Genomic DNA, 27,983 nt, shown 5'->3' with positions numbered 1-27,983 from the left:
CTCAGAGTTGTTGCATGTTTTAGGATTTTCATTTTTCTCCATCTTGTTTTGTACAATCACAATTTTACAGTACATTCTCTCCTCATCCTTCCATAATAAATACACCAGCCTCTCGTTTCCATGACGACCGTGCACAGCAGGGCCAACCAGCTTCTGCAGCCGCTGAAGTCGGGACAAAACCCCAAAAAGCAGAGATGAGACAGCGTTCCTCAGTGAGAGAATTAGAACAGGAAGTGAAAAAGTACAAAATAATGACGAGTAAATTCAGATTAATTTCACAAAAGATAACAAAACAAAAAAAACACTGTTTCCCTTTTTGTTCTTCCGGGCCTGAAAAGTTCTGCTTGGTCCGTTTCATTCCGACTCGGCTGAAGATTTGGACACAAAGAGAAATTTGCAAAAAGAAACAAAAACACTGAAGAGAAAAAGTAGCATGTGATAACGTAACCATGGCGACGCACTCTCCTCGTTCTTCACGCACTCCTCCTCATCATCACTATTATTATCATTATAATTATTATAATAAACTAGTTTTCAGAGAAACATTCGTAAAGAGCAAAAGGTTTTCATTATTGCTGAACCTCGTTCTCCTATTGGTCCAAACATCAGCAAATCAGAGCGCAGAACAGCCATCACATGACTTGTTCAAGCAGGACGAGACTTGGGAGGTAATAATAAATACTGAGGAGGTCCGTCTGCGGCCGGAACCGGTCCAGAACCGGTCCCGGCGCCACGCAGCAGGTCAGGAACCAGTCTGGAACCCGGGGGCCCGCCTGTGGCCTGGTTCTGCTCATGTACATGGAGCGGTGGGGGGAGGGGCTTATTGCTGTGGTTCTGGAAGCTTCTCATTGGTCGAAGCTAAAGGCGTCTGATGCGACTTCAAGTCAGGCAGGAGAGGGGGATTGTGGGTAGTGTAGTTCATCTGTCTGTCCCACCCAGGACCGGGTTCTGATAGGAAGTGTCGGAGTCCTGAGACCGGAGCGGAAGGGGTGGGGAATGCGGGTCGGAGGTCAGAGGTCAGGTCTCAGACAGGGTCTCTGTGTCAGCAGGCGGATCCGGCTCCCCATCCGGAACCACGATGTTCCTGTGGAGTTTCTCCAGGGAATGCTTCATCTGGGGAGCAAACAGAACCGGTCAGCTACTGCGGCTGAAAGCGGGCGGTTCTGGTTCTGTGTGGAGCCGGCGGGTTCTGACCTGGTCCAGCAGGGAGACGGAGGACTGCAGGATCTGCTGCCACTTACTGAGCTGCGCCTGGTGGAACTGCCGCTGGAGGTGCAGAACCTGGGCCCACTCGCCCGCCGTCTGGGGCAGAGGACTGACGGCACAACAGCAACAAGTCACAACGGGTCAGAGGTTCTGATCCAGTCCACAAATTCACCTCCAAAAGGTCACAACAGTCCTGACCTTTTAATGAAGGACCTAAGGCAAGCTAAGCTAGGCTAACTAAGCTAGTATAAATCAAAATATTAAAGATATAAAGAAAATATATTAAATAAATTAGACTAAACTGGAACAAACCAATTAAGCTAAAAATGTTCAATTCGCTAAGTTCTAATAAATTAACTAAGAAAGGCTAAGCTAAAGTATGCAGCTATGGACGATTATGCTAGGATAAGATTCAAAAACCAAAAATAAGCTAAGCTAACTTCATGTAAAATAATCTAACATAATCAAAGCCATACTAACTGACACTAAGCTAAATAAGCAAAATTAACAAAAAAATCAATCAAAAAATAACTAAAACCCAAAAAAGTTAAGCTAAAGTAATTAAGATTGACTAAGCTAAGCTAACTGACACTAAACTAAACAAGCTATTTTAATGTAACATCGTCTAAGTTAACATCATCGAAGCCAGTGCAGCTAAGCTACTCACGCTAAGCTAACCTATATTGAGCCAAGTTAGGTAACATAGTATAAAATAATAAAAGTTCAAATCAATCCAGCTAAAGTAAGCTAACTGACATGAAGCTAATAGTTAAGCTAGCACAAGAAAAGCTAAGATAAACTATGCTAATCTTATAAAAATAAAAACACAAAGAAAAACTAATATTAAATAGTTAAATCAGAGCTAATTAGTTATGAAGGTAATTACTAAGTTATGTTTAATTTTTTAAAATAAATTTGTCACATTAAAAGCAACATAACAGTTTTTTTCGTGCTCTTGAAATGAAAGGTTCATTCTTTATCTAATCAGCTGCAAACATGTCAAACATGAAAATCCCAAAGAAAATAATTTCGCAAACTCTGGGCTCTCTAAGTCTAAATGAATCGTAGAATATTTAACAGAAAGTGTTCGGCTAATGAACTGTAAACAACTGGAAAAGTAGCTAAACTGTAAATTATGACATAATGATGATAAACAGTTCAGTGGTTGTGAAAATGTCTGGAGAGCAGAACCCTGCTGGGAATCTCCTCCTTTACCTGTCGGCCACAGAGTAGGAGTGCCACCGCTCCAGTGTGTGAGCTGCTCTTTCCAGAGCGTACAGCTTGTAGAACAGCAGCATGTTGAGAGCCACCAGCACCACCAGGCTGGGGGTCAGAGAGACGGAGAGGTCAAACACACCCGGACCGGACCGGACCGCACCGCACACAGCCAGAAAACAAAACAAGATGGCGACCAGAGCAAACGGGATGGAGAGGAAACAGAAACAGTTCAGACTCATCTGGAAAACACAACACACTCATGACATTATGGGAACAATCCACCAAAACCAGAATCATCCAAACTGCTACGATCTTTTTTTTCATGTCTCGGTGTGAAACATTTCAGAATCCATCAGATAATCTTTAATACTTTAATAACAGTAATTTGTTTCCTATTTAAAGGTGAAGGAATACCTGCAGAAATGCTACAACTCTGCCTCCTGTTGACGTAAACAGGAACTGCAGCTGCTCTTCACGTCATCAGATTAATTTAATATCAGTGGAAACAGCAGCTATGTGGAGGATTATGGACTCCATGATTTCAGGTTCTGAACTGAAAACAAACAGGAAGCAGTTTGCGAAACCTGCGGCGGCGCAGTACTTCCTTCAGCTGCTAGGGGGCGCCCTTTAGCTTTGAGGCTAAACTTGTTTCTGAGACTTTTAGTTATCACATCTGAACTGAAACTGTATCAAACTGAAGCCATTTTCCAGAAAAACGTCATTTATTTAAACATTTACTAATATTTGTAACTTTTGTCTCTCAGCCAATAAAACCTGACAGGAAGTTCAGTGAATCATAAACCATCTATAATCTGTGTTTTAATCCAGACTTTCTCCAAGTGTTTACACATCTAACTATTTTATTCATCGCCTCCATATTTTATTAGAGCCACATAATAATAAAACGATTATGATTCTGCGTTTCAGGTTATTTGTTTGAATATTTCAGAGTTCTGGTTCTGGTTCTGCAGCCCAGTTTTCTCATTAAATGGTGGATTTTTCACATTTTGGGACATTTGTGATTCACATGGTCTCATTTATGCAGCAGAAAAGCAGAAGCTGTCATACGAACCTGATACAGATCCTACGCATGGGGGGGAGAAACAGGAAGGCCGTTAGTCCGACCCACAGAGTCAACAGCAGGGGTCAGGGGTCAGCGTGCAAGGTCAACTCGGCTTCGTCTCAGTAAGTTAAAAAATCATTGAAAAGTTGATTTAAATCAATAATTTGGTTTAAAAACGAAGAGGATCATTTATAGAGCGACAGATTACAGATAGAAACCAAATAATCTGTTTCTATGAGAAGATGAAGATTATCTCACACCAACAAAACAACTTTAATAAAACTATTTATATTTAAACATATTGGGGGAAAATTGAGTGGAAGGAAAAAGACGGTCCATGTGGACAGAGCTACAACAAACTTCAAATCTGTTTTACTGGAAAATATAAAATCTGAGAAACAGATTGTGTTTTTTAACCAGAATCATTCAAATGAAGAGAAATAAATATTTATTTTACGTTTCTCACTGATTTTCTGACTTACTGAGACGTAGCTGAACATTCAGAGAGAATCAGAGCAGAGCTGCAAACATGCAGGACCAACGGCGACCAGAGGGGGCGCTTACATGAAGCTGACGATGAGGAGGACGGTGGAGATGCCGCCGTGCCCGCCGGCGCGCCCGCGTTCGCCCAGCTTGAGGAACGGAGAGCCTGCAGACACCAAGCAACGATTCAGCAGCAGGAAACACCGAGCCGCGCTCTGACGTCTCCCTCCGGCCACCGGGGGGCGGCAGAGGGGCGGCCTGGACTTACTGGCCTCCCTGCGGTTCCGCTCCTCCCCGACGCCTCGCTCCCCTCGATCGCCCGCCTCCACACCGCCTCCCTCCCTCTCGCTCTGCCGTCGAGAGCAGGCGCGCTTTCGCCGTCGCAGGGACGGCGGCGTCTTGGCGTCGGCGCCCGCGGCGTCGCCTGTGGTTACCACGGAAACCTCGGTCTGCAGCAGCGTCTCCAGCTTGCACACTTCGCTCTCTGCATGTGGGAAGCAGGAGGAGGAAAAGTGAGAAGGAGATAAACATTCACACCCTGAGAACTTCACTAGAGTTGGGTTTGGACTTTGACTAGGCCATTCTAACCCTTAAATCTGCTTTGATATAAACAAGAAGTCGGCAACATTTTTAACCAAAAGAGCCGTTTTTGCTCAGTCACTAAAAGAAATCGCTCAGAGCTGCGAGTATTAATCAGAACCTCATTTGTTTCTATTTTAAGTTTCAAAATAAAGAAAAACATCAAACTTTTCCCAAAGGAGGAAATGTCTGGAAAATTATTTAACAACTAAAAAATGTGTCTGTTACTTGTGATTAAATCTAAATCAATTCTTTTAGTATTGTTCTATAGTGAAACTCCAATGAAAAAACAACCTGCATTTGTTATTTTCACGTTTTAAAACATGATCTGGTTTTTATGATTTTTAAAGAAGCAGGAAAACCTCCAGCCAGTCTCATCATCATCATCATCATCATGAGAACAGACGACGGCTGATGGCGGCGCTGCGCCTCACCCATGTTCCTGTAGTAATCCTCAATGCCGCTCCAGGTGTTCTTCTCTATCAGTGCTTTGACTAGACTCCACGGCTGCTTCCTGTAGCAGATGTCTGAGGAAACTCTGCATGGAGGGAAACCAAGCAAAGCCGTCAGAGATGCAGCAGCCGCCGCCGCTGCAGCAGCCGTCAGAGATGCAGCAGCCGTCAGAGATGCAGCAGCCGTCAGAGATGCAGCAGCCACCGCCGCTGCAGCAGCAGCTCAGAGATGCAGCAGCCGCCGCCGCAGCAGCCGTCAGAGATGCAGCAGCAGCTTGGTCGATTCATGAGGACAAAAATGGCTTTTATTCACTTTTAAACTTGAACCTTAGATTTGTCCTCACGCTTATCCATCTTATTTTAGGAATGATTAGCATAGTTCATCTTAGCTTATCTTGCTTTAGCTTCTGTATTAGCTCAGTATCAGTTAGCTTAGCTTTGATTATGTCAGCTCACCTTATTTTACATCAACTTAGCTTAAGTAACTCAGCCAAGCTGTCTTACAGTAGTTACCCCAGCTTACTTTAGCCTGTTTTATCTTAGCATCTTTGGGTTTATTTAGGACTAGCTCAGTTAGCTTAGCTTACGTTACATTAGACAGTAACTTTAACATTTCAGAGTTTATTCAGAAACGACTCCTAGATGTTAGCATGAGAAAGACGACAGTAAAACAGTTCAGCCGGTTGAAAATCATCAGTTAAGTCCTCAGATGGACCCAGACGGGTCAGAACCTTTCAGCCTTTTCTTCTTGTGTGAATGTTTGACATGCAGCTCGACTCCTGCTGGTTAAACCCAGACAGGCTGGCGTTAGGAGCTGCTGCCAGCGGTTAGATGCCAACATGTCTGGAGGAACGAAGCAGCTGAAATGAAAGTCATGTAACCAGGAGGCAGCAGCGGTTCTGACCCGACCCGCGCTCACTAACACAATCATTCAGTCTCTGTTCCCTTATCTAATCATGGATTGGTTTGTTATCGCAGAGCAAACAGTGATTGAGTGAGGAAACCGGCTCGACCCGGTCAGCAGGCCAACGCGGTCAGAGCAGCTCAGGAATGCAAAACAAACCAAAGTTATTAATATTTAAATCCACAGAATTAAATCTGGGTCGGAACCACAGCTTTAATATTTTCCACCAATTAAGCCTAAAAACACTCAGACAGTCATGAAGCTCCCACATCATGACTGGAACTTTATTTTATTTCAACGAAGCGACAGCAGCTGAGCAGGAAGCGGCTCTACCAGATTAACCACCTGCTGTGGCTTCTTCTTGTTGATGTCTTTTATTTTTATTTATTTATTGGTCGTATAAAGTTTTATTAGCTCCGTTTATCGTGTTGTGGCTTAATTTGCCAGTTCAGATCTTTGAAGCGACTGAATGAGTTAAACCATCCATGCACATGTTTTACACTAAACGAGGCTTTGTGCAACATAAATGACTTAAATATCAGTTTTTCATGTAGACAGAAATATTGAATCAATAATTTAACAATGTTGCTATGAACAACATAAAATGCAGAAGTCTGTATTTTCCAGGCGCAATCAGACAATGTTACCTTCAGTTGTTATAAAAATGCTACAAATATCATAAGAAGTTTGACCTCCTGATTTAATGGCTGGAAATTGGGCCTCTGTCTCTTTAAAACCTGCTGCTCTTTCTGAAGCTCTGCCTCCAGGACGTCATCATGAAAACGTTTCTCTGTTAAACATTTTACAAACGTCTGCAGAGTGAAGTAGAACTTAAGATGCGCTCAGCAGGAGTTCAGCTGAGATGTTTGCTAATTGCTGCTGGCTAGTCTGAAGGAGCTGAATGGAGGGGGGGTGGGCTCTGAGGAGGACACTGCAGCTGAATGGTTGCCATGGAGACTATGAAAGAATGACAGTCCAGGTTTCATCCTCATCCTAACATGACTTTACATAACAGATTTCTGCTCACTGACTGAAACACGTTATTTTATCATTTTGCTAAACGTTTGTTTCTTCTTACTGTGTGTCCAAAGATAACTCTGAATTTTAAACCAAGACACCAGCTGGCGTCCCCTGCGGGTGAGGCGACCCTCATGTTGACCCACCTGAGGCGGCTCTTGTGTTTGCTGATGGAGGTCAGGCAGTATCTGTGGACGGTGTAGAAGTAGTCCTGGTAGGGGATCCCAGAGGTGATGACCTCTGAGTCCACCACGTAGCACTCGCCTCTGGAGCAGCTCTTATGCAGCGTCTGCAGGGGGATCGGGGTTAGTTCTGCAGGGTCAGAGGTCAGCTGGACCTGGTCGCTCACAGCTGCAGAAACCAACCTGCGTCTCGACCACCGGGGCGGTTTTGGGGCCCAGCGGGTTGTTGAGGGCGATGGTGTAGCTCAGAACCCGGCTGCTGGTACCGCTGGCGCCGTCCTGCTGCCACTCGCCCACCGACAGGTCTGAGAGAGAGAGAGAGAAAATGGCAGACATCAGGGTGAAAACATGAAAACGTCCAGAAGGTAAACAGTTGATGTTCGCTATGGTTGTTTTAGATCTTTATGTGATTTAAGTTTAATGTGGTTAATCGTTTCTAAACCTGGAGAAAAGCTTTGAACTCTGAGCAGAGTTGACCTTTGACCCTCCCCATGTCATTGCTGATGTCTTTCCACCCTGGCGTTGTGCTAGCACTGATCTGGAATCTCAAACTGACTGATCGGGTTTAGATGATCTGATGAGCAGGACGTTTCCTCATCACTGCTGCAGAAAACAGCAGGACAGAAACGTGTGTGTGTGTGTGTGTGTGCGTGTGTGTGTCAGCAGTCTGAGGAGCTCAATGAGAGCAGCAAGAAAACAAAACGCTTCAACGGTCACCGCCTCGACAGGAAAAACTGGCATTCATGTTCCACAGCGACAAGTTCACACACGCTCTGCAGAACCAGACGACTGAATAACTGAGCCGCCAGGCAGGCGGGCCGGGCCGGGCGGAGCCGCCGGGCAGGCGGGCCGGGCGGAGCCGCCAGGCAGGCGGAGCCACCAGGCAGGCGGAGCCACCAGGCAGGCGGAGACGCCAGGCAGGCGGAGCCGCCAGGCAGGGGGGCCGAGCCATGCCGCCGGAGCCCGGTCTGGACCCAGACCTGGAACCGGGGTCCAGGGTGTTGCTGACCTACCGGTGAAGTGCCTCTGGGAGAACAGGTGCTGGAGGAAGTGCGTGTCTGCGGAGAACAGCAGGTCGTGCAGCTTGTCCACGCTCATCCGGACCGCCGTGTTGATGTTGAGGCGGCCGCTGAGGTTCGAACAGAACGCCTCCACCTCGCCCGACGCTGCAACACACACAGGCGGGTCGCTCACTTCCCATCAAACATTCAGCCCAGACGGCAGCCCTGACATCCGACCCAAACTGTTACTGCTGGCTTCATGGAGGGACCAACAGCAGCAGAACCGGAAGTCAAAGCTGCTTCATCAGAGAAACGATGAATCAGAAAACATCTGAAAACTAATCTGTCATTACCAGCATCATTGTTTCTGTATTTTTCTTTTGCCTGACAAAAAATTACAATTCTGTGATTTTACTGTAGTTAGTTAAGCTGTAGTTGGAGCTAAACATTTAGTTTACAAACTAAACATTTAGTTTACAAACTAAACATTTAGTTTACAAACTAAACATTTAGTTTACAAACTAAAATTTTGATTGTAAACTAAGTACTTAGAATAAAGCTAAATGTTTAGCTTCAAACTAAACATTTAGTTAATGGATTAAATACTATATATATATAATAATCTTGAAGTTAATATTTAGTTCAACTAAATTGTTGGCTTGCTAACTTAATATTCAGGTTCTAAATTAAATATTAAATTAACAAACCAAAAATTTTGTTGAACTAAATATTTAACTACAAGACATGCATTTAGTTCAATATTTAGTTTGATGCTAAATATTTAGCTCCAAGATAACAAAAACTAAACTAAATAAACTTTACTAAATTCAATTCAATTAAAACGCTTGGTTCCACCCAAAGGGAAGTTAAATTTTAAGCACATATTTTACTTATAAAATCAGAAAAGAGCCAATTGGAGGCTCCTGTATATCTGCAGTAAGTGAATAGTTAAAGTAAACCGTCTGCAGCAGAACCTCAGCACGGATCCAGGCAGCAGAACCGCTTAAAGGCCGGTGAAAATAAAAAGTTTCCTGGGTATTTACAGACATTCAAACTCACCGCTTATTAAACCCTTACATTCCTGTAAGGTCAGCTGAGGTCAGGGATCAGTTCAGAGAAACCCTCAGGTTCTGCCGGATTCACCCAGGCAGAACCAAACAGGTTCTCCAGTCACTGCTGGGTTAAAAAAACCGCAGCGACTCAGAAAGAAACAATTTAAAGTTTGAGCTGGAAGGAAAGAGTTTGTTCATGAAACCAAAGACGAGCTGAAGACAGAAACCTTCAACCGGCTGAACTCTGAGGTTCAGTTACGGTCTGGTTCTGCATGAACTTTGTTCTTAAGGACACTGGCTTTTACATGATGACCTTGAACTAAGCACAGCTTGTTTGAATCAAATAATCGAGATATCTACTATTAATAAGAGCTTGGAGACGACACTCTTTGCTTTAAAGAGTGTGTGTGCGGATCTGGCTGCAACACACACTCTGACCCCGTCACTTTAATTTAAGTAATTACTTTAATTTTAAACTTCGCCAGCCTCAAAGTGCTTCCAGGCTGACATTAATTAAGAACTGAGTCTTGGAGGTAAAAACTCCCCTCTGACTACAACAGAAACGTTTTCCAGAGTTCAGACACTTTTAACCAGTTCATGTGAGTAAAGAAACAGACTTACTCTCCTCCTGCGTGTCGGACGAGTTGCTGGGGTCGGTGGGCAGCTCTTCGTCGTTGGTGATGTCCAATGAGGAGAGGTTTCCCAGGCTGGCGGCCGGTGGGGGCGGCATGTGATTGGTCGACTCAGGCTGACTGTCTCCTCCTTCCTCCAGGGTCTGAAGCAGAGGGGGGGGAGGGACACACGGCCCAGCGTCATGTGACTGGTGGGAAACGGGCCGTGGCGCTGAACAAAGCTGCTGCAGCTTATCTGATATTATCTGGTCACATCTTTACGTTTTAGCCTGATGCATGATGGTTGTTTTCATATTTTCACTCAGTAGGAACACAATTAACTGAATGTTAATGTTTCAATAACTGACAAAATCTGATAATACTTGCTAGCTTAACTTAGCTTAGCTGGTCTCATCAAACCCAATGTTTCACTACGTTAGCTTAGCTTACTCAACCATATATTTTACATTTCTTTATTTTGAAATTTCCTTGAGCTTATTTTAGTTCATTTTACATGAGCTTGGCCTATTTGATCTCATTTCACACTGTTAGCACATCTTTTTATACATCGTTATTCTAACTTATGTTAGCTCTTAGCACAACATTTTTATACTGTTAATGTAGATTATTTTATGCTTTCTTGTAACTTATTATGTTCTACAGTAGAATAATTTATTTTACACTGTTAGCATAGCTTAGCTTATGCTACATTATTGTATCTTATTTTTGTTATTAGCACAGCTAATTTCATGTAGTGTGTTAGCACAGTTTGTTACTTTGCTAGCATAGCTTATTTTACGATATGTTACCTCAGCATAGCTAACATCAAGTCTGTTAGACGTCATCTTAACTTAGCTGAACTTTCTCAGTTGAGTTTATTTTTCATTTTCTTGGCTTATTTATGCTTCTGATTTCTTATTTCACATTATCAGCATATTTAGCTTGGTTCATTTAAATTCAACTATTTTGCAGTTATCTAGTCTGGTTCCAAAATTGTGATTCCAAAAAAGCTATAAATTAATAACTTGACATATCACAACATATTTTGCTCTTCATCCTTAAATTAATTTGGAAAATTAGAAGATATGCAGAAAAAGCAGCAGAATCTGGAGGAGAACATTCATTTCAGAGAACTGAACAAAGTGTCAAATTTCAAGGACATTAAAATTTTAAATCCTGGACGTGTTAAAAAGGCAACTTTAAAGGTTAAAGCGTAAAAACAATCCGTTTCATATGTTTCTCTATTTACTGCAGTTTCTGTTTCAGTAAACTGCTGCAGCTTTTCAGCTGGACTATAGAGATCAGATTATAATCCCATCAGGATGCGTTTGTAAATATGGATGCTGCGATCACTTACGAACGATGCGGCTGCAGAGACTGAGGCGGTGAGGGCCAGCAGCGAGCCGTGGCAGCTGGGCGGGCTGGGCTCCAGGGGTTCTGGGCCGGGTCTACTTCCTGAAGAGGACGGCACCTCGATGGGCTGGCAGGCGGCGGAGGGGGGCGGGAAGGCGCCGCTGAGGACGGGGGCGGACGCTGGACTGGTCAGACTGCAGTGGACCGGGACGGGAGGCGGGGAGCTGCCGGCGGACGGCGCCGACACCGTGCTCAGGTCCAACAGGTCTGCCACCGACATGGACTCCTCTCCCGGCCTGAGGCGGCAGGCAACAGGAAGAGGAATGCAGGCGGTTAATGTAAAGCAGTCAGACAATAGAAATATTGCTATGCAAACGAAACCCCAAGGGAAGCATTTGCATGCTCACGCCGAAAACTGGCTGTGCTTTTGAGGAACAGATGCAAACAACAGAGGAACTTTAGTTTTATAAAGTCCAGCTGGAAGAAGTTCATCTGAAGCTCGGTGTCTGGTTGGTTTCCATGGAAACACTCACAGCAGGCCGTTGATGTGTTCGCTGGTGGGAGAGACGTAGTCGTCGTCCTCGCTGGTCAGGCCCAGCTCGGTGCCGTAGCACTGGTGCACGATGTGCCACAGCTCTTTGGGGGACAGAGACTGAAAGCAAACAGAAGCGAAACTCAGACTTCACATCATGATGGTGACGTCAACCAGCAGCCTCCCTGTTTCCCACTGCAACACATTCAGATCCTGCAACATCTGCTGAAACAAACAGCCACTCTGTAGAATCAGCGACAGACTAAAGAAAATTCTGGTCAAGTGCTTAAAATGCAACGTTTAAATCGTTTTTCACAATTCATTCAATGATTAACGTTTCAGGAACTCAGCCTTCAGGTTTCAATCCAACTGATCTGTTTTTATGGCTACTGAATGAAAAATGCGCTGAGCCAACACTGGAGGAGGTAATTCCAGATTATAATCCCATCAGGATGTTTTATGGGTCAGGGCTTCGTTTCTGATCCAAACAGAACTCAAAACACGTGCTGCAGCATGAATCAAAAACCTAAAATAATCCAGCCAAACTGGCATGGATTACTGCTGCGTTGATAGAACAGGTTTTATTTTGGCTCAAACCAAAATAAATCACATGATCAAATCTAGATCCTGCAGTAACCTCTGCAGCCATTTTAACCCTAATGACTGGTGACGACTGGTTTAAGACCAAAATTAAAGAACGACATGACTTCAGTTTTTTACTCCAATAGCAGGAAGTGGACTACAGCACAGGGCATTCTGGGTAAATGCACCCAAAACAATCATGTGAGGCCGGCAGGAGAAATGGCCCGTGGTCTTCTCTAAAGACAAGAGAAAATCCTGGAGAAGGAGGAAGTTTTTCAGAGGTTTTATCCAGATCTTAAAGGAGCAGCGTCATGCGTTTCTGGGAATATAGTTACTCGATTTTGCTCTAAAATGGAAAATATGTTACCTTCAGTTGTTATAAAAAGGCTAAATAACTTGAAATTGAAACTGGGCCCCTGTCTCTTTGAAAATTCATTCTGAAGCTCCGCCTTCATGGCTCCTGAAGCCAACATGGCTCCTGTATTAACCTTTAGTGTTTTTACCAGCGCTGCTCTGAGATGCAGCTCCTATAATGAGCAGCGCGTTGCTAATTGCTGCAGGCTAGTCTGTAGGAGCTGAGTGTGTGAAGGCTGCTCTGTGGAAAAAAAGCTTGGAACCTCTGAGGAGGAACTTTGTCCTCGAAGGCGGGGCTAGGTCCACCCAGGTGTTTTTCAAAGCTGAATGGTTGCCATGGAGATGATGAGGGAATAACATAAAAACATGATTTAGAGCTCAAAAATGTTTATCTTACTTGATACTGATTCAAACGTTTTCCAGACTTTTCCAGATTCAGGATTTATGCAGCCTGGAAAGGTTTAAACTGGGTCTGATTTTACTGACAAATAAAAACTGTTCTGATGTTCAGAGTCCAATCAGCAGCAGGTGGTTCTGTTTCTGTTACAGAGTAGACAGTAATTAGATCCGTTCCCTCAGGCCTCTGGTTCTGTTTTCACAGCTCCTTCCTGACTGTCATCCACTCAGAGACGGTAACCGTGGCGACGTGGGGGGTAGCCGTACCTTGTCCAACAGTGCGTTCTGCCACAGGCGGAAAATCATCATGAAGCTGCGCTCCCTGGCGCCGAACGACGTGAAGAAATGCTGAGGCAGGAAACAGGAAGCAGAGACAAAAGACGGGAAGAAAGGAGTGAGAACAGAGAGACAGCTGGACTTCCTGCGTCCGCTTCATCGGTGTGAGGAGATCCAGCCGAGTCAGCCGGTTCCGTCCTGCCACCGCAGCAGGAGGAACGCTGCGCGTGTCGCTGCTGCAGCAGCAGGAAGTGCGGCGGGCGGCGTACCTTCTCGCTGTCGGTGCTGATCTGGATGGCGTTGGGGATCAGCTTGGCCGTCTTCTCCTTCGTCATCGACGTCACGTCTTTTAGCTGGATGGTGATCTGAGAGACAACATCAGCTTCATTCATCAAAGAATTCATTTCATTCATTTCATCATTCATCAAAGAAATATGAAAACACAAAACCTGCAGGTTAAACTATATTTCATACAGTCATTAACACAGGATGAAAAGTATTCGCTCCATTAGTTGTTTCATCATTTTATTTTATACATTTATCTTGACCAACAACAACAAACAACAACAACCTTCTAATGTCAAAGTAAAAACTGATTCTACAAATAATGACAAGTAAAAATATGAGACATAAAATAAGTGACTGCATAAAGATTCACTCATTTTGATTCACTGACTGAACTGAACAGAGGTCCAGACAGCCGGCGCTTCTAGTTTTACAAAGAGTGGAAAACAGATCAGCTGAGAGCAGACAGGCTGCAGCAGCGCTGAAACCTTCGCCACGAATCGATCACTGAAATAATCAACCAGTTCAGAATCAATCAATAAATAACTGGAGTGTAAAAAGGAAATTTACTGGAGATGTAATTAAGCCAAAACTGTACGCATTTCCTCCTAATTCCCATGACGGAAACAAAAAAAAGCTAGCTAGCTAGGGTATATTAGCAGCTAATTAGCGCTAGCCTAAACCGCCTTGAGTTACAGAACATAGTGAAGATGTTTCAAACATTTTCCTGACAGAATCTATGAGATTAAATAATCCTGTCCAGACAAAATGTCAGCCTGTGTTTAACGTATTAAAGGCCGACCTGGTTTTTAAAATAAGTTCCAAATATTCTCAGACTTTTTAAGGATGCTGGGTTAAACTAACCCAGTTACAACCGTTAATAACTTACTGTGATGGAAATAAAGACGTCAGCATTTAAACCTCAATCATAAGTAAAACCTCAGATGGTGAACTGAAATCATTTAACCTTCAAACAGCAGAGTTTGAAAAGGAAGTAGATATCTGCAGTGAGGTGTGTGTTTGTTTGTAATACCTTGTGGGGCCCGGTTTTCTAACACATACTATGTTGTGGGGACCCACTGCTCCTTGTGGGGCCTGAAGCCTGGTCCCCACAAGGGGAAACGCTGTTTTTGGGTCAGGTGTCAGATTTAGGACTAAGGTGTGAATTGAGTTATGAGTTATTTGGTTATGAATGGAAGTCAATGAAAAGTCCCCACAAAGATAGCCATGCAAACATGTGTGTGTGTGTGTGTGTGTGTGTGTGTGTGTGTGTGTGTGTGTGTGTGTGTGTGTGTGTGTGTGTGTGTGTGTGTGTGTGTGTGTGTGTGTGTGTGTGTGTGTGTGTGTGTGAGACGTACAGTGGTTTCCCAGCGGAAGATGTTGCTGTAGAAGCAGAGCCAGTTCTCTGACAGATAGAGGCGTCCCTGAAGCAGAATGTCCTTCTGCAGAGCGCAGGAGTAGTCTGGTGAAATCAGAGCAGAGAGCAGGTCAGCTGACACACACACACACCTGCAGGAATCACTTCAACTCTAGACAGCAGGCTGAAAGTGGCGATTAAACCGTTTAAACGCTCCTCCATCCTCCTGAGGGATTAAACCGAGTCGCACTGATGAGAAGAGAAGAGCTGAAGAGATTCATAACTAGAATAATCAGGACTGGTGAAGGTATAACTGTGTAAATCAAACTTGTTTCAGTGTTTTGTGCTCTTTAGACACATCAGCTAATCAGACACATGTCTTTAATCTCCAGGCAGATTTTAGTCTGACCTTTAAAGCGAACCTCAGCGCAGGTTCAGGTGGACAGTGTGGATCCGGAGGATTTCCTCTGAAACCTTCTGACTTTCCAGCGATCCGCAGCTTGTTCTGAAACTAACTCTGTTCCCGTCAGCTGCTGGGATCAGCGCTGTGGTTCAGTGGAGAAGGATCCAAATGGATTCAGTCTGCAGAGATCATCAGATCAGCGTTCTCCTCCAGGTTCTAACTCAGCCCGCTTAATGTCAGCAAGTCCAGCTTCTCTGCATCCATGATATGAAACAACACCACTGCTTTGTGGTGTCTCTGCCTGGAAAATGATGCTTTTGTATGATTTTTTTGTCTACAACAGTAAAATGACCCCAGAGGTTCTTCCTTGGGTCATGCACGACATTCATCTTTTTCTGAAGCATATATCTTGTTTTCATATTGCTCATATCCAGTAGCGTGCACATCTGCTAATGTGCTAGTAGTGAAGCTACTTTAGCTTAACCATTTTGCTAACTTTAAACATCTTTACTGCACTTAGCTTCCCATAAGCTAATTTTTTCTACAGTAAACAGTTTAAAATCTGCGGACGTCCTGCTGCGTTCTGACTGAAGCCCCACTGCCGTCAATTAGCTGCAGAGTTAATAAAACTCAACAACTATGAGACAGAAACCTTGAAGGGAAGCTGAACCACAAACTGCCTGCAGGGTTCTGCAGGTTCAGACTCCGCCTCACAGAGAACCCACTCCTCCAGACTAGTGGCAGCAGCAATTAGCAAACACCTGCTGGAACCATAGCTCATCGTAGAATGGTTGTGAACGGCATCATGGAGGAGCATTGTGATGACGTGCTGAAGGCGGCGTGTTGGAAACGGTGGGAGCTTCTTAAAGAGACAGAGTCTAATTTCAAGGCATCAGGTGTGATGCTTTGATGTAAAATCTAATTACTTCTAAGTTATTTTTATACCAACTGAAAGGAACATAGTTACTTGATTGTGCTGTAAAACATCACTATGTGCCTAGAAAACACAATCCTGCCCGTTTTAGACTCTGTGTGTGAACAGAGCGCAGCACCGATATCAGCTCCGATTGTTCCACATTTTCCAAATTCATCCCTTCTGTCCGACTACGGCGTTCCCATCGCTCTGCACCGAGACGAAACGCCAACCTGCTGCTCAGGCAGCGCATGCAGAGAGAACGTATATTTTTAACATCCCATCCCGGTGTAGCGTGGGTTTTTAGCGTCATGGTAACCGCAGCTCTAGTTCTGACCAGTTCTGCTTTGTTCTGAGGCTGATCTAAGTGTGTGTGAGAGAGAGAGAAACTGTGTGATGGTCGTTAGATGCAAAGCGTGTGGGTACCCTGTGGTTGACAAACAGCAGCGATTCATTCGTACTTCACTTCTCCTTTCAGCCGATGCTTTTCTAACTAAATCCCCAAACTCCTCTTCCTCATTTCATTCCCGCCGGGCTGAAGAACCGGGCTTGTCTGAACTTTGATCCCAGAACAACCCGTACACGTCCTGAACTCACCCACTATGAGCCGCTCGGAGTCGGGGAGCTTCTTGAAGATTTTTCGGAAGTCCTCGTTGCGCTGTTTGTACGTGGGACTGAGGACCTGGGAGAGGAAGGCAGACATGGCTTCAGAGGCCAGAGGCTTCAGATGAAGCCAAAGTTCAGCGGCGGTGTTAATGAGTACTCACGTTGTACCAGCTCTGCATTTTCTGCAAAGAGAAACAACACAGTCACTAAGCTCTGCAGCCAGATAAGGTCACCACAGAAACTCATTTCACACCAGCACAGACAGTTGCTGGGCTTTAGCAACCTGCAGAGTTTCCACAGCAGGTTGCTGCAACCCGTCAGACAAAAAAAAAAAAAAAAACTGACTGAAGATTGAGAAGCTGCAGCAGCTGAGAGGAAGCAGAGAGATAAAGTCATGAGGAAGAGCTGCTCTGCCCCCCGGAGCACCGAGCCAGAGGGATTCTGGGAAAAATAACGCCCCTGATGGACGCTGCTGTCAGATTGCTCCAAGCAATAAGTATTCACACCCTGCTGGTATTAGTTTAAATAATATTAACAGCATTTTGTTGTTTTCATTAACAAATATTTAAAGACATTTTATGCACTTTTTAAATTATGACATAAACAATAATCTCACTCTGATTCTTTGAATCTGCGTCTGCTGTACAGACTTATTTTTATTTTGTTGGACATCGGCCCTCAGTGGACAGAGTTCTAGTTCTCACTTTTGCTAACAGTCTTCAGTCAGAGGCCTTTTCAGATTTGTTGCAACACTGACTGCTACTGGAGACACATGGATGATCAGAGTTACGGCAACATTTAGCTTCCCTTCAGGGTCCAGCTAGCGTCGGGCCTTCAGAGCCGTCCTTACCTTGGCGTTACGGCTGAAGTGGCGGGAGGCCAGGGGGTAGGCGGAGGACAGGGAGGAGGCGGAGGGCACGGAGGGCAGAGGGCTGTCGGCGCCGCCCACCCCTCCCTCACCCTCGCTGGCCTTGCCCCCCCCCAGGACCCTCCGCCGCAGGGAGGGGGAGCTGCCGGGCGTGCTGCGTGGAGAGTTACTGGCCGTGCTGCAGGGACACACACACACACACACACACACACACACACAAAGATTAGCTGAGTAAAACCAACAAACTGAACTGAAATCATGTAATTATTCAACTGCAGATGGAGTTTGACTTCAGTCTTATGAACTCTGATTATTACTGATGGATTCAGTCTCCACTCTTTATGTATAACAGCTTCTCTATAATCAACACAGCGAAGCTTCAGCTTCCTGCAGTCAAACTGTCCAGAGGAAACGCTGCAGGGCTTCACGTCTTTCTCCAGGCTCTGCAACGCTTCGTTCTGCTGCTGGATCCACGCAAACGAAGCCGATTAAAGAGTTTATCTGCAACCAGAAACAAGCCCACAGCATCACACGTCCTCTGCTGTACCCAGAAGTGGGTCTGAACTGATCGTCTACTCCGTTTCACCAGCAGCTGCAGGAGGGACATCAGAGTCAAACCAACTCCATTTATCTTTTAGATTTCACCACTAGTGTGACTTTTGCTTGTAAAGTTGATACAGGAACTATGAGCAACATGCAGAGGAAACTGGATGTTGCTCAGAACAGAATCATGGTGCTTTATGTTTAACATCTCTTTAGCAATGTTTGGTAGTTTTATGAGGCATTAGATGGTCTGACGTCCAACTGAGCCACCAGCTAAACAAAACTGACGTCTTTAACTGATTGATCATGAAAAATCCCTCAGGAACATTTTGATTCCCCCTGACAGGAAACCGTTAATGTGTCTGAAAGCTCCAACCAGCAGAGGAAGCCGATAATGTACAGAGCTAAAAAAAATTTAAAACCTAAAAGAAGGATCAAAAATGGTGCATCAGTCTCACAGCAAACAGAGGAAAAATATCACCAAAAAATATAAAACATGGTCAAAATCTAATAAAAAGCAACAAATATTCCAGAAACAAACATGCTAGTTACTCCAGAGATCTTCCTCATTATGCAGAATCTACATTTTTAGAACATTAACTGTATACAGCCTTCATTCAGCCAGCTGAGCAGCAGTGCACGGCATAGTAGACATGTTATTTCCACTCTGTGGGACGATAAAGGTCATTTCTATTTCTATACTAAAACTTCATGAGGGAAATTTTGAGCCATTTTGAAACCATAACTCTTCCTGTCACATATTACCAGACGATAAACTGGTCCAGTAATTATTAATAATAATAATAATAATAATGTTGTAGTGAGACCATTTTCAGTCATTTATTGATAACATCATCAGGCAGACCGATTAAGTTTCATTTTGTAAAGAACTTTTAAAAATCCAAAACAAAACAACCGAAACCAAAAATAAAATGGATTCTGATGTTTCTGTAAAGAACATCAGAATGAAAATGATTTTAATTCATGATGCTCAGCAGGCAAAACCATAACTGCTAAAACTTCAGTACTCCCTCATACTGGAAACCAGTCCATGCTGGTTAAAGATGGAGGCTAACCAGGAAGCAGCCGATCAGATCAACAGGTCAGGACGGTAAATCAGCTTCACTTCTTCTGCCTTCATCACATTAAAACCGCCAGTAAATCATCCGTAGAGGCTTCTGCTGCTCAGACTGCAGCTAACAGGTGAGCAGCAGCCCTGCAGCATCAGCAGCATCAGCAGCACAACGGTCCGGAGGCCGAGCAGCAGCGTCCATGCGGGGCCGCGCTGTTCGCGCTCCGTGCGGGATGGAGGAGCCCCGCAGCAGCAGCGAGGGTTCAATCAGATCTGTTTACCTCCACCAACCGGCGCTGCGCTCTAATCTGCAGGATACGGTTCATTTCCCCGGAGATAAGCCGGGCTAGGAGCGCAGAGAGCCGGCTGGCAGCGCGGCGCGGCCCCGCTAAGCAACACTTACTCAAACATGTCATGAGTCGGCAGAGGTCCAGATGAAACCCGCCCAGAACCGCCGACCGGTTGCCGCTGGCCGTCTGTTCCCCCGGTGAGCTCACTCAGAAAGCCCGGGGATCCGGGCAGGGGGGCGGATCACCGTCCGCCGCTCGGCCGCCTTTCAGTCGCTCTGCCTCGGATCGGAAAGCGGCGGCGTCCCGCGGGCGGAGCTCCCCGGTACCGGACCGACCCAACCCACTAGCCCGAACACAAGAGCCGGCAACGGGCTGCCGTCTGTCAGCCGACCCCTAATCCCTCTGCAGCCGAGGAGGAGGAGTAAGAGGAGGAGGAGGAGGAGGAGGAGGAGGAGGAGGAGGCAGAGCAGGCCTTGCTGCTCTGATAAGGATGACCAGGCAGAGGAAAACTGAAGGTTTGAGCTGAAGGACAAACTGCAGCCTCACGTTCACCACCAGACCGTTATACATGTAAAACACAGATTATTTAATCTGGCTTCATTTGAGCAGAATATCTGGCCTGACTGGAGCAGAGCCCACCCAATCCCTTAACCCCCAGCCTGCGTCCATCTCTCTGGATTAGAGTCCAGATGATAATCCAGGCTGGCCTGAGCCAGGCCTGCATGCATGGCTGTCCCTCTGTGTAATCTGCAGACGGAGAGGAGCGGTCCGAACCCGAGCCAAAGAGAACAGAGATGAAACGAGGCGACAGCGTGGAGAGGATGTGGGTGAAAGCAGAGGTCTGAAGATGGTGGTTCAGGACATTTCATCAACTTCCTGTCTGTGTTCACATCAGGTTAAAAACCGAGAAACGCTTCAAGAGTCGGTGATGACAGGAAGAAAACAGCTCCAATGAACAAACTGCTGATAAAACAGCAAACCGAACGGAACCAGGACGAGCTGGAGGTCAGAGAACGATCCGGAACCAGCAGCCATGTTGCTCCCCACCGTCAGTGTTTACAGTCAACAGTTTTGTACCTGCAGCCTGAAACAGAAACTGTGAACGCAGCTCCGCCTAGTCACCTCCACCTAGTCACCTCCGCCTAGTCACCTCCGCCTAGTCACCTCCACCTAGTCACCTCTAGCTAGTCATTGTGGGTATTGGTGCATATTAGATTAGATGCATGTGGCAGATGAAAATATGAAGAATTGAAAATGTTGCATTCAGGGTCTCCAAGTAATTAGAGACTGTGATATTAACTAATTTACATTACATTCTGAAGAAACTTCAAATACAAGTTAAACAATTTTACATTTTTCTCTGAGGATTGATAAAGTACTTCTGAATTTGAACTGAATTGTAGTGAAGGTCTTACATATTGATGGATTTTAGCTGTGAACTCTGACCCTGTGAATACCAGGGGTTCACGATAATATAAAAATGTAGAAAAATGGGATTTCTAGCTGCTTCCATCCACTTTCCCAAAAGAAGTGATACAGAGGAGGCTGGTGTAGAAAAACTGACTTCTATGGAAGAGCTGACAGGTTGTGATACTGTGATGAACAAGTTCTCACGCCAGAGGCTGACTGGTGTTACTTTCACAGATTATTGCAGCAGATAATCTCATCTGGTTTGTGGTTTGGCTCTGGCATGTTAATGGAGGATTAAACATCAAGCTAGTGTCATGATTTTTATCTGATTAAAAATTAAATGTGCTCTCGTTCCTCTTCCTGTTGCTTCATGACTGAGCGCCGATAAGGAAAACTGGTTTCCAACGGCAACACACTGACATGAAAGACTCAGAATAATCCACAACCTGGGCAGATTAAATTAAAAGAAACGCAAATTATTTCAATTAAACTTTAAGCAGAATGTGTTTATTTCTACCCAACATGCAGCAGATTATTTAGCATCGTTATCATGCAGCAGATTATTTAGCATCATTATCATGCAGCAGATTATTTAGCATTGTTATCATGCAGCAGATTATTTAGCATCGTTATCATGCAGCAGATTATTTAGCATCATTATCATGCAGCAGATTATTTAGCATTGTTATCATGCAGCAGCAGTAAAAGGCAGCAGCTGCTCATGCGGCCCACTGCAGTGATGCACGTCTGATCTGATTGGATTCACATGACATCATCAGAGCCAGAGCCTGCTCCCATTGGCTGGAGATGATGTCATCACTGTGAGGAATGGTCCCGCCTCCTCAGCAGCTTCTCCCTGTTTGTTTACATCATTCCTGCTGCTCACAGATTGGGATTAGAACCCCGGTAATCTGCAGGTTCCATGCAGGTTATGCAGCCAGATTGTTCTGACCGGGTCAGAAACGGGCCAGCTGACATCAGACAGAACCATGAATCATCTGAAGGTTCTGATCCGTTCTGCCCTATAGATCCAGCCGGTTCTGAAATTCTGACAAAAACGTCCCTGATCTGATAACTGAGGCCCGGTAATCTGGTACCGGCTCTCTGGACCTGAATGTGAATGAGCTGAAGGAGAACTGCAGACCGGTCCGGTCCGGTGCTGACTGACTGCTCACTAACCTGCAGCCGTCCACGTCTGAGTCTCTGCTCAGCAGGCTCCTGAGAGACCAGCGGGAGCGCCGGCTGGGGGAGGGGCTTCTGGACCAGGACCGGGGCGGCGGCAGCAGCAGGTCATGTGACGGGCTGTCCTCGCTCCGCCGCTCCGCCGAGGGAGACGGGCTGCGGCGCCGCTCGCCGTCCTCCACCACAATCTGCGGCGTCTCGCCCCATCCTGGCCGAGTGGCGCCGCCATGCAGGCCCGCCGGGCCCTCGCAGCGCCGCTTGGTTCTGGTCCTGCTGCGGTGGGACCGGCCCGGCGGTCTGGGGCTGGGGGACCAGGACTCTGTGTCAGAGGACGGCGGCAGGACGGTGAGGGTGGGGACGGAGACGGAGACGGGCTCCACTCTGATCGGGGACGACGAGCTCATCATCAGGTCACTGCTGCGCGGCCACGGCCGGGTCCGACCCGGTCTCCGCCATGATGCTGCTGGCACCGGACAGAGGAGCTCAGGTCACGACCCCTGTGACGCTGAGGAAAGTTTGGTGGAAGACAGAACAGTTTCAAAACGGCTCCGCAGACGTTCCTTCACTCCAACAGCCAACCAGAACCAGAACCAGCTGCAGCCTCCGGACCTCTGGCCCAAAACGTCCCGCCAGACGGCGCCAGCATCATAAAGTCAGGCGAGCGTAGGCGTGGTGCGGCGGCGGCTCGCCACCCTGACCTGAGTCTGCCTGAGGAGTGGAGAGAGCAGAGAGCTGATGTTCAGCCTGGCGCCGCCGCCGCCGTGCGCTCTGGGTCATGTGACCACGCGGTTGATCATTAGCTCGTGTTGCAGAACAGACCTGATCAATACGCTTCACTCAACACACAGACCTTCATCTCTGGATGAAGTTCTGATCATTTTGGCTGCAGCATTAAATCACAGATTCTGCCACTTTAATCTAAGATGTTTTAAAACATTTAAAGGTTATTTAAACTAAAGACCAGCATGATAACCAGGAAGTTATTATATTCAGTAAAGTAAATAAACTGTCAATGTAAGTGAATGTTGTTCTGGTTCTGGTCTGTGACATCAGTACCTTCAGACAGGAAGCTCTTTGCCTCATGATGGCGACTGATGAGTTCAACCATCACAGAAAATCCCAGAATCAAACCACCGACTGATATGACGAGCTTACAGACGACGACTGAGAAAAACAACCTTTTCTCAAAGTCGCCAGTTTAACAAATATTAAAGAATTTATATTTTTTCTCAGATTTCAGAATTTTTTTCCTCAAATATCTGTGAAAATATTTTTAATTTTTAAATTTTTCCCTCTAATTTATGTAAAACAAATTTAGAATTGACATTTTTTTCAGTGTATCATCTTCCATACAAATGAGCCAGTGGTGAATAATATAACAAGTAACACACTGTTTAAGACATTAGTGAATGTAAAATGCATGAAAGGAGATATTTAAGAAATGTGAACAAACTCCCTTAGTAAGAACTGAAAAGTTGCAGAAAGTTTGTGGTTGTAGCCGCTCTGACCCGGCGACCAGAACCGAGAGAAGACAGAAATGCAAGCCAACATCAGCGGACCCGGATCCGGCCCAAACCAAGGCCGGCGGTAACCACGCAGCAGCCCTGCAGCCGGCTGCTCCGCTCCATTGTTGGTGCTCAAAGCAGAAACTTCCAGGGAAAAGATCCCGATTCCGTCCAGCGCTATCGGAGCGATCTGTTTGAACAAGAACAATCTGGGCAGCGGCTTGTTTGTCCACAGTAATCCACCGTAATCTCAGCAGCCGCACAGCCTGATCCTTCAAACAATCTGAGCGATGAAAGACAACATGATGAGCCGACAACTTCCTGGAGCGACCAGAACCGAGCCGAGCCGAGCAGAGAGAGGAAAGAGGAGCTTTAGAGTCAGACTGATTAAAGGGCTGTTCCACTGTTTTCAAACGATTCAGGCCGACAGCTGCAGTTCAACATCTGAAACACCTGGACCAGTCAAAGCTCAGCTGAATTATACCACCTTTAGTCCAGGTGTGAAAACACACAAAAAGGACAAATTCAACATGTTTGTTTCAGGGTCAAAGGTCACAACAGATGGGCTCCAGCGGGAGAAATGCTGCTGATTACAGAGTTCAAACACATATGAAGGCATTAATATTTCAAAACACACCAATTAAAGATATTGATGGGGGAAGTTGGTCATGTGGTATTTGTTTGGTCATGTGACAGAGGTAGGAAGCAGCGCAGAGGAACATCAGACTCCCTCCAAAAACCATAATATCTGGTCAAACACCAAACATACCTTAATATATATTAAAGTACTCAGGTGGTTTTGGCGCTAAAGCAGATGCTAGCATCCACAGACTCCTATTCAGCTCTTGGCGTTCAGCCAATCAGCACAAACGGGGTAAAAATGGCGCTCCTGGATTGGCTGCTTTGCAAATGCCAGCCAATCAGTGTCAAGTATCGCGTAGACCATATTTCAGCTTCCCATGCTGGGTTTTCTGTCCAACATTTTACAGAAGAAAAACGATAGAAAAAGGCGATTTTTCCACAAGTAAGTTTTGGTTACATTCTGCAGAAAAATCTAGTGGTTTACTGTAATAATGGTAAATATCAGTTATCGGCCTGAATGTTCATATTGGCGGCATCTTGTCTTATACTGAATATTTCAGAGAGAAAGTCAGAGTAAAGTTTCAAACCTGTCCAGGTGTTCTATATTCCAAAAAGATTGATATACATGAATAATTAGATTTAAAAGCCATAAACTGTGAATAATTCTCCTCTAAGTTGTTTCAGTATTTTTGTTTTCATGGTTAACCTCCTTAAACTGCTCTGAACAGGGTGAGATGACTCCTACAATCCCCCCATTTTATCTGCCCAGTTGGACTTGCTTCATCCAAGGAGACCTAAAGGTCAGAGCATTGCAGTTTCCACTGTTTGGTTTTCACACTGAACAACATTTAAACTGCATTTCAGAACCATCTGAGCAGACTAAAGTGACCCAGTTCGGATTAGACTAGACTAAGTGTTTCAGATTTTAATTAAAGGTGGTGTAAATATGTTTAACAGCCCTTTATTCGCTTCAGCGCCGGATCTGAGAAACTTTACGCCCAAAGTTGGAGCTCCTACCTCCCATTGGAAGAGTTTCCTGCGGTTCTGCTGTCTTGTTCGGCCTCGAAAACGAGCCGGGCCACGGTTCGGGAGCCGATGCTGAAATCCACTTTCTCACAGGAGCACATCAACATTCTCAGACGAGAAACGGAGCAGGAGGAGCAGCTGCAGCAGCGGGAGGCGAGGGTGGAGGAGGAGGCATCTACCGGCCGCAGCTAACGGCTCCTAGCCGGCTAACGGCTGCTCCCCGCGGACCCCCAGAGGCCCGAAAACCGATCACCAGCAGGGTTCAGCCTCCAGCAGACACAACACCGTCCCAACGCCTTCCATCTCCAGTCTCTTAGAGTCACTTTTATCAGGTTAATTTTAGGTTAAATATCGAAGTGAGCTTGGCAAGAGAGCCGAACCGTCTCGGATTAAAGAGCCGAACAAAAGCGGTTTTTGTCGGAAAGTGAAAAAGAACGAAGTGAGTTAACCGGCAGACTGGGTCAAAAGACAGGGGAGGACAGCGAACCTCACCGGAGCTACAGAAATATAACCGGACATACTTTATAAATCATTACATCTGCAATTGTGTTTTCTGTTGAACATTTTAATATGTCATAGATAAAAATGGTAAATACCTCCTTAAAATGGTGATAATTTTTAAGTCTAACACGCCAACCCCCCCCCCGCCTGAAAACTTTTTGGTACATTCCGGGAAAAATAACTGTACCCAAAGATGTGGCGAGAGGAAGGAGTGTTTACACCACACCAAGCACAGCGAACAGATCAAAATAGGCAATTAACTCTAGTCTATGGTTTAAATAAAGGACCATTCAGTTGGTCCGAGGCAGTTTTATTAATGAAAATACACTTCGTCTAAATAACGAGTTTTCTGTACGTTCACAAGAAAACCACAATGACAGATTCATATACGAAACTGAAAGCAGCAAATGCAGAAAAAAATCCCACAACTTTCTGAACTTTAAAGTTAATTTAAAGGGAGGAAAATACAAGCTGTAAGAATTCATAGTGTCAAAGCGACATCTGGTGTCCGATCAGTGTCTGTGCATCCATGTTTTAACCTGAACTCCTTTTTACGTGTTTAATGAAGGCATATTCAGAGCAAACTCTGTGAAATTATTAATAATAAAGGGGTCGATATTTAGGATTGGGTGTGTGAAACACACTGAGGTCCCACCTGCTTCCTGTAGCTGCATCACTTCATCTGATCCACAGAGTCCCACCAGGAGATCAGATGTCTCCAACAGAACCAGCGGGTGGGAGGTCACCTTGACTACAGCTGAGAATAAAAACAACGTAAAGAAGGAAAACATGCTGCAAACATGTAACGCTCTGTGTGAAGAGGTTTTCACTTTTCATCAGCGTGTGTTATTATTTTAGGTCTCTGAAGAGTTTCAGAAAGAGTAGTTTGGTTCATTTATTGGATTATCTCAAACTCTTTTCACCAAATTTACAGATCTTATTGTTTGGATGGATCGATGTCAGAGCCCCGGATTCAGGAGGAGCTGCATTGTTTGCTTCGTCCCTCATTATGAAAAAACAAAGCAATTTACTTTTATACATGTTTGGTTTCAGAGCAAAACATGTTTAAATAGTTTAAGTTGGAATTTCTTTATGGAGGATCAATATCAATTCTGAAAGTCTTCTGGTAAATGTTAGCAAACAAAAGAAACCTGCAGGATATTTCCCATAATAACTGACTCAACATCTTTTAAGCTTTAAAAAGAAAGTTTTGTGCACTGAACCACGCTGAACTGAAGTACAGAAAAGAATAAATATTCTCACCGTCTCAAAGATGAAAAACAAAAAGGAACTTATTAAAATTCAAAGATAGAAGCCACTCCACATATTAAAAAAGCTTTTGGTTTACACCAGGTTAAAAGAGCAGATGATAATTATTTTGGATGAATACTTTTTCAATATTATAAGGATTGCATTATGTGTTTGATTGCATATGAAAGTACATCATGTGTATTGATGATTATGATGATGACTGTAGTAATGTTTGGTGACAGTCTGCTGTTTTTATGACTTTATTTCTGTGTTTTTATGATGTTAAACATTTTGAACTGCCTTGTTGCTGAACTCTGCTATACAAATAAACTTGATTAGTTGAAAAACTCACCTTGTGAATTATTAATTAATTTTACAAAACAGCTCTGCAGTAGATTTGTTGTTACTTTAACCAGATTTCTTTGTCCCAGAAACAGAAGAAATATGCAGATATTCTCATATTTCTTACAATATTTTGTGTCTTATATTTTTTTATGACTATAGCAACTGTTTCAAGCACAAAACTCCTAAGATTTTTACAGAGTTTCATTGTTCTGCATTAAAACCCAGATTAGAGGAAATGTTGTCCCACTCTGGGCTCTAATCTGTACTGGGATCAGTTCACGGCTCTGAACGATGCAGTCGCTGCATAAAGAATAAAAGAGCGTTTTTACCTTCCCGTTTCAGAGCATCACAGTGACTCTGCAGTTTCCAGACGTCTCATGCTGCGTCCCTCAGCCTCCGGTTTGTCGCCTCCTGCAGCGGTCAGCTCACATGCTGCAGCCTGTGCAGCAAACTGCTTGTGTCCGGCTGGCTGGCGGACGCTCAGCCTGCAGCAGCTGAACCGACGGCTGGAAACTCGATCTGAGCTAAAAATAAAAGAAACGCCAGCAGCAGCAGCAGCAGAGAGAGAGAGAGAGAGAGAGGA

The 27,983-nt window shown here is 45.0% G+C and overlaps 1 protein-coding gene across 5 annotated transcripts; it reads right to left on the bottom strand.

The window, feature by feature from the left end:
• Positions 1-10: 10 nt before the first annotated feature.
• gramd1a (GRAM domain containing 1A) lies at positions 11-27,960 on the bottom strand. 5 transcript variants are annotated; one of them, XM_023331147.1, is made up of 22 exons: positions 27,730-27,960; positions 26,460-26,561; positions 22,188-22,898; positions 17,676-17,871; positions 16,987-17,007; positions 16,817-16,901; positions 14,905-15,008; positions 13,531-13,626; positions 13,253-13,333; positions 11,655-11,773; positions 11,126-11,417; positions 9,779-9,932; positions 8,118-8,270; positions 7,288-7,409; positions 7,069-7,211; positions 4,984-5,087; positions 4,239-4,454; positions 4,052-4,136; positions 3,497-3,508; positions 2,422-2,529; positions 1,195-1,315; positions 11-1,113 (listed from the first exon to the last, which is right to left on the bottom strand). In XM_023331147.1, the coding sequence occupies exons 3-22, from the start codon at positions 22,595-22,597 to the stop codon at positions 1,018-1,020; spliced, it is 2,718 nt and encodes a 905-aa protein (XP_023186915.1). In that variant the 5' UTR covers positions 22,598-22,898; positions 26,460-26,561; positions 27,730-27,960; the 3' UTR covers positions 11-1,017. The 5 variants fall into 5 exon arrangements, with proteins under 5 accessions (XP_023186915.1, XP_023186916.1, XP_023186917.1 ...); XM_023331148.1 differs by having other exon boundaries at positions 22,188-22,695; XM_023331149.1 differs by lacking the exon at positions 3,497-3,508 and having other exon boundaries at positions 27,730-27,959.
• Positions 27,961-27,983: the final 23 nt, after the last annotated feature.

The sequence above is a fragment of the Xiphophorus maculatus genome, chromosome 3 (assembly GCF_002775205.1).
Source record: "Xiphophorus maculatus strain JP 163 A chromosome 3, X_maculatus-5.0-male, whole genome shotgun sequence".
Classification (NCBI taxonomy): domain Eukaryota; kingdom Metazoa; phylum Chordata; class Actinopteri; order Cyprinodontiformes; family Poeciliidae; genus Xiphophorus; species Xiphophorus maculatus.
This window is presented reverse-complemented; position numbering and strand designations above follow the sequence as displayed.